The sequence below is a fragment of the Monodon monoceros genome, unplaced genomic scaffold, assembly GCF_005190385.1.
Source record: "Monodon monoceros isolate NGI ecotype Baffin Bay Population unplaced genomic scaffold, NGI_Narwhal_1 Super_Scaffold_20, whole genome shotgun sequence".
Classification (NCBI taxonomy): Eukaryota; Metazoa; Chordata; class Mammalia; order Artiodactyla; family Monodontidae; genus Monodon; species Monodon monoceros.
In genome coordinates this window covers 49,037,830-49,044,287 of record NW_021703777.1, presented here as the reverse complement: position 1 = coordinate 49,044,287, position 6,458 = coordinate 49,037,830, and the positions used below count along the sequence as shown (strand labels likewise).

At 37.1% G+C, this 6,458-nt stretch overlaps 1 protein-coding gene across 1 annotated transcript; it reads left to right on the top strand.

Annotated features, from left to right (window-relative positions):
• Window positions 1-349: 349 nt before the first annotated feature.
• Window positions 350-6,226, top strand: NPFFR2 (neuropeptide FF receptor 2). Its single transcript, XM_029235931.1, is given in 7 exon segments — window positions 350-677; window positions 3,365-3,464; window positions 5,041-5,365; window positions 5,367-5,488; window positions 5,490-5,774; window positions 6,131-6,195; window positions 6,198-6,226. Coding segments are annotated over 7 exon segments (1,254 nt in total).
• The last annotated feature ends 232 nt before the right edge of the window (window positions 6,227-6,458 follow it).

Here is a 6,458-nt window from a genome sequence, read left to right as displayed (position 1 = left end):
ATATAGAGTATATCAAGGAAATACAATTAATAATAATTGTTACTTGTGGCACAAAGTGGAATTTTTCAAGTGCTCTTGATTAAAATCCTAATAATTTGAATGCCTTATTTATAACTCATTTTTATGCAAAATTTATGGATTATTACAGAAGGCCCATCAATATATATACATATCGCTGATACACTTCATTGTACAGCAGAAACTAACACAACATTGTAAAGCAAGTATACTCCAATAAAAAAAATTCCGTAGCATTTTAAAAGCATCTCTCTTAAACTCTCTTAAACTTAAGTTTTCCTGGTTTCTAATCATGTTTTTCTTTTCTGCCTCTTCTTTGTTCAGGTCCATCATGAGTGAAAACTGGGAATCAAACTCTTCGGAAAACTGACAACCCATTTGGAGTGTCAGTGACACAAAGCATGATCTGTACGCGGATAGCAATATCACCTATGTGAACTACTATCTTCACCAGCCTCAAGTGGCAGCGATTTTCATTATTTCCTACTTTCTGACCTTCTTCCTGTGCATGGTGGGAAATACAGTGGTTTGCTTTATTGTAATGAGGAACACACATATGCACACAGTCACTAATCTCTTCATCTTGAACCTGGCCGTAAGTGATTTACTAGTTGGCATATTCTGTATGCCTATCACGCTGCTGGACAATATTATAGCAGGTATGTTGATTTGCGTGCAGCTCAAACATACTATGAGAAAATATTTGTCCCATATCCCTGAAGCCATCGCAGCGTCATCCATTCATTCACAAATATTTATTGAGTTCTAAGGACTGCTCCAAGTAGCTGTTCTCATGGGGTCTACATGCTAAAGGAGGATAAAAACAACAAACAAATAGCTATATAAGTAGTCAGAGAATAAAAAGAATTATGGAGAAAAACAGAACAAGTGACAGAGATGAAGTGTGGAAGCTGTTATTTTTATAGAGTGTTCACTGAAGGTCATCAGTGAATGGTGACACTTCTTACTGAAGACTTTGAATTTGCTTAACAGTTCAGGGCACACATAATATAGTAGAAATATTAAGACTATTATGGACTGTAAAGTTCCAAGAACATGTGATTTCAACTGATGCAATGTCTTCAATCTAGTATAAATAGATATTTAAGCCCTCTTGTGGTTGGCTGAGAGATTTCCAACAGTTTTTGATGGAAGATGGAGCAACAGAACCAATAATTTCTCACAAAGCAGTAGTTTCATTCATATAGTGGTAATTTACATGTGCAACATAAGTCATGGTTTGGGTATTACCCTAGAGTACTTCTGGGCCCATATTACCACTTCTTTAGCACTATGTTATACACTCTGGAAGTACAGGAACAGTGTATCTATACCTCCCAGTATAGTTTTGGTGCATAGTACCTGCTTAATAAATATCTGTTGTATTAACACATAAAGTCAACAGCCATTTCTGTTATCATATTTTAAATTCTCTGAGCTATTTTTATATTCTTTGTGTTCCTTGTACTATCATGCACATATTTTTCATGGACAAAATGTATTTTATCTCTGAGGTTATGAGTAGTAATTTTCTTTGTTTTTTAATTTTTTGTCTACCTGATTCAGATTAGTTTTCTCCTGTTTCATTCTTCCTATTTGTTTTAGTTTCTTTCTTTTATGGTTGAGGTTTCCCTAATAGTCAACTACTATTTAGCTGCTTGTATTTCAGAGTGAGGTACTATGTGGCTGCTTTGAACCTCTGCAGGACTGGGGTTTGAGGTTAGGCCCACTCTCGGCTTCACTAGTCTGGGTCATTCATTGGGAAATCCACAGCTATCAGAATCTGCCAGTGAAAATATGTCAGTGTTCTTGGAAGGATCACTTGCCCCAGAAGGAAATTCTCTAATCTACTGCCATAGGGATTAGAAGTCTGGCAGCTGCATTCTGGAGCTGAGTGGGTCTCTCTACCAGCAGTAGGAGCACGTGCAGAGTGTATATGTACTTTCAGTCTATCCCCTTGAATCATTGTGGCAATAAAGCCATTCAAGCACCAATTTTAAGATGGTCTGGATAGACGAAAGAATGATTTTTTAAGTATGCTTGGCTTATTTAGGTTACTGGGAATAGCTTTAATTAGATAAGAGTATTTTTTAAATAAGCTATAGGATATTTTTTAAAAGATAAATTTAAAAAATCTGAGCAATATGTAACATTCATCTCTTGGGAAACTAGAATATTTGCTAATGGAAGAATAGTGTTACTTTCCTGTAATAGCAGAGGTGCGTATAGAATATCAAACTCTAAATTTGATTTGATTGATATTAAATATCAAATATAATAATTTTACCAATTTCTTTTATAAACATTCTAGTAACTGGAGTTCAGTTAGGAAGTTATTCAAACAGACTACTTTTGTTTGTGCAAAGTGCTCTTTATTCTCCAAGTATGTCTTAGTCAGTTTAGGCTGTTATAACAAAATACCATAGACTGGGTGGCTTAAACAACAGACATTTAATTTCACAGTTCTGGAGGCTAGGAGTCTGAGATGAGGGTGCCAGCATGGTCGGGTTCTTGGTGAGGGTCCTTTTTCTGATTGGTAGATTGCTGTGTGTTCACATGGCCTTTACTCAGTGTATGCACATGGGGAGAGGTCTCACGCTCTCTTCTTCTTCTTATAAGGGCACTAATCCCATCATGTGGCATAATCCCCATGGCCTCATCTACATCTAATTACTTCCCAAAGGCCACACCTTCAAATACCATCACATTGGGGGTTAAGGCTTCAATATATGAATTTGGGAGGGAACACATTCACTCCATAACAAAGTACCTCTGAGGTAAATCATGTCATTAGATTATATATAATATTAACTTTATTTGTTATACATGTGACGCCTGATTCCTCATAATTTATGGAATACATTTCCAAATTAGAGAAAAAATATTCTTCCTGTTTTATTCATTTAAAGGGCATTATTGCATAAGCGTTAATGGTTTGGACTCTGGAACCATACTGCTAGGGTTTAAATCCTTAATATGCTTCTAACTAGCTGTGTGGCAAGGTATGTGAAATTTGTGTGTTTGTCACATGTTCTATATCATGAGGAGAATAATAAAGCCTTCAGAAGCCTGTTGTGGGGATTAGATATGTTAATAGATGCAAAACATTTATTACAGTGTATAGAATGTTGAAACTACTGTGTAAGTTTTGACCTTATTAGTATACTGAAAAACAGAGATCTGAATGTATTAATGAAAATAATGGGAAACATTGATTGTTCCCTGGATATCATTTAGGAAACAGTTGCATCTGTCTAATTTCATGTCTTTCTCTTCATAATTTCAGTGAAATTAAAAAATATATATATGATCTTTCCAAAGACTAACTGTCCCATTTCCCTTTCAGGATGGCCTTTTGGAAGTACAATGTGCAAGATCAGTGGCTTGGTCCAGGGAATATCCGTTGCAGCTTCAGTCTTTACTTTAGTTGCAATAGCAGTAGATAGGTAGGTCAGCACCAAACTCTGAATCCAGAAAATTGAGCATATCTGCAACTAATCCAGCTAACCAGTGAAAAATGTATAATCTACTAAATTTGGTTATATCTGCTTAAAATTGTAGCCGTAATATGTACCCCTTTAAGAGCAAGGCATATATATATATATATATATATATATATATATAATATACACACACACTAAGGGTTCAGTAATAAAATAAAACTACTGAAGTTTCCATATTTTAAGATTAAATAATTAGGGATGATGCATGTTTTAGTTTGGGCTGCTATTAACAAGATATCATAGACTATTTGTTGAATGAATAAATGAAAAAATAATATTTGAAGTTTCAATAGCTGGTTTACAAAAAGAGCAAAATACCTAGAATTGCACCTTTGAAGTTACCCATAATTTAAGGGTGAGTAAGTGGGAGAATTCACTGATTAGAAGACTAGATGAAAACTTGGAATTTAAGACAGAAGAGCTTACACCGTCAGTGAAGGACAGTGGAGCAGTCAAAGCTCAAGATAACTAGTCACTATATAAAGATAAGATAAATTTGTTTGGAGTTGCTGATGGGCCACTTAAAAGCTCTAAGTTTCCTTACCTGCAGATCTGGAAAGTATTAATTTTCAATTTTATAGAGTCGTCACAAAAATCAAAGAAGATTCAATAGATGATAGTACTTTGAAAAATATAAAATGTTATACAGTTATATGATAGTATGATTATATTATAATGAACATAATGAATATCAGTAATAACAAAATTAAGAATCACAATAACAAAATAGCAGTAAAATGAATCAGGCTTACTCTACATACTGATCATTGTCATGCTCAACAGAGGACACAGAACACTAGGAAGGTGCATAAACAGAACTCATCATGGGAACTCTCAGACTCATAGCTGTGAAACAAACCACCAAAACACTTAGTGGCTTAAAACAGTAATGCTTTTAATATTTGTCACAACTCTGTGGATTGGCTGGGTGCCTCTGTGTGGTTCTCCTGCTCTGTGCCTTGTAGCTGAAATCAGTCACTCTTTTGCTTATGCCATGCTTGCTAATGTTCAACTAACTGGCCAAAGCAAGTTGCATGGCCAAGCACACAGATCACGTGTGAGGGGACCACAGAAGGGCATGAAGGGACATTTAAGAACATGGGCTCTGGAGCCAAAATACATGTGTAAAAATCATGTGTAATTATGGGCAAGATTTTTTACCTTTTCTAAGGCTTTTCCCCATCTTTTAAATAAGAAAGCTTACAGAGGCAATCCATGCAAACCAATAGAAAGGAGCCTGGAACAGAATATTAAATGCTCATGCTCAATGTTGACTAGTTACAATAGTACTTTGATTATTAATAGTGTCTGATATACTCCACTCATTAATTTTTTCAGTTGACATTTATCTCATATATTAATTACATAAACTGGTAATGCACGCCTCCCTACTAATGGTAACTTTCTATATTTGAGGGGGAATATGTATGGAAGACTGTAATTACTGAAATAAATTTAATTAATGACTTGGTCAGAAGTTATGAGGCAGTCCTTCACTGATATTTGCCTTTAATTACAGGTTCCAGTGTGTCGTCTACCCTTTTAAACCAAAGCTCACTATCAAGACAGCATCTGTCATCATTATGATCATCTGGATCCTGGCCATCGTCATTATGTCCCCATCTGCAATAATGTTACATGTACAGGAAGAAAAATATTACCGAGTGAGACTCAACTCCCAGAATAAAACCAGCCCAGTCTACTGGTGCCGGGAAGACTGGCCAAATCGGGAAATGAGGAAGATCTATACCACTGTGCTGTTTGCTAACATTTACCTGGCTCCCCTGTCCCTCATCATCATCATGTATGGAAGGATTGGAATTGCACTCTCCAAGACAACAGTGCCCCCCCTCAGGCAAACAGAACCAGGAACAGTGGCACGTGGTGACCAAGAAGCAGCAGAAGGTCATTAAGATGCTCCTGACTGTGGCCCTGCTTTTCATTCTCTCCTGGCTGCCCCTGTGGACTCATGATGCTCTCACACTATGTTGACCTGTCTCTGAATGAACTGCAGGTCATCAACACCTACATCTACCCTTTGGCACACTGGCTGGCCTTTGGCAACAGCAGCATCAACCCCATCATTTATGGTTTCTTCAGTGAGAATTTTCGCCATGGTTTCCAAGATGCTTTTCGCCTCCATCTCTGCCAATAAAGAGAAAAGCCCAAGGAAGCCTACACCCTAAGAGCTAAAAACAATGTGGTCATCAACATATCTCATCTGTCAGCTCAAGAATCTACAATTAAAAACCCATATGAGGGCTTCCCTGGTGGCATAGTGGTTAAGAATCCGCCTGCCAAGGCAGGGGACACGGGTTCGAGTCCTGGTCCGGGAAGATCCCACATGCCGCGGAGCAACTAAACCCATGAGCCACAGCTACTGAGCCCTTGCTCTAGAGCCCACGAGCCACAACTACTGAAGCCTGCGCACCTAGAGCCCGTGCTCCGCAGCAAGAGAAGCCATCACAACGAGAAGCCTGCACACAGCGACGAAGATTAGACTCCGCTCAACACAACTAGAGAAAAGCCTGTGCACAGCAACGAAGACTCAACGCAGCCAAAAATAAATAAATAAAATAAATAAATTTATTTAAAAAAAACACACACACACATGAGGATATTGTGCTTTGTAGGAAAAGTGCTGAAAAACCCATACAGGAATTAATGATCAAAAATTTGAACTTACCGATAGCAATGAGATGTAAAAGGAGCTGGTGTGATGATTTTAACTCTACTGTGTGTTATATGGTGAAATACTGTTGCTTTTTATGGCTTTGTACTTCAGTTCTTCTTAAGAATGTTAGAAGCTCTCTCTGGAAAATAGTAAACAAAATGACCTTCTGTTTGTAATCAATCTTACTGTATTTAAAATACATACAGAGACCCATATACAAATTTGCCTGGATAAATCAATTTTCTAGGACCAGTTTTCAAAGC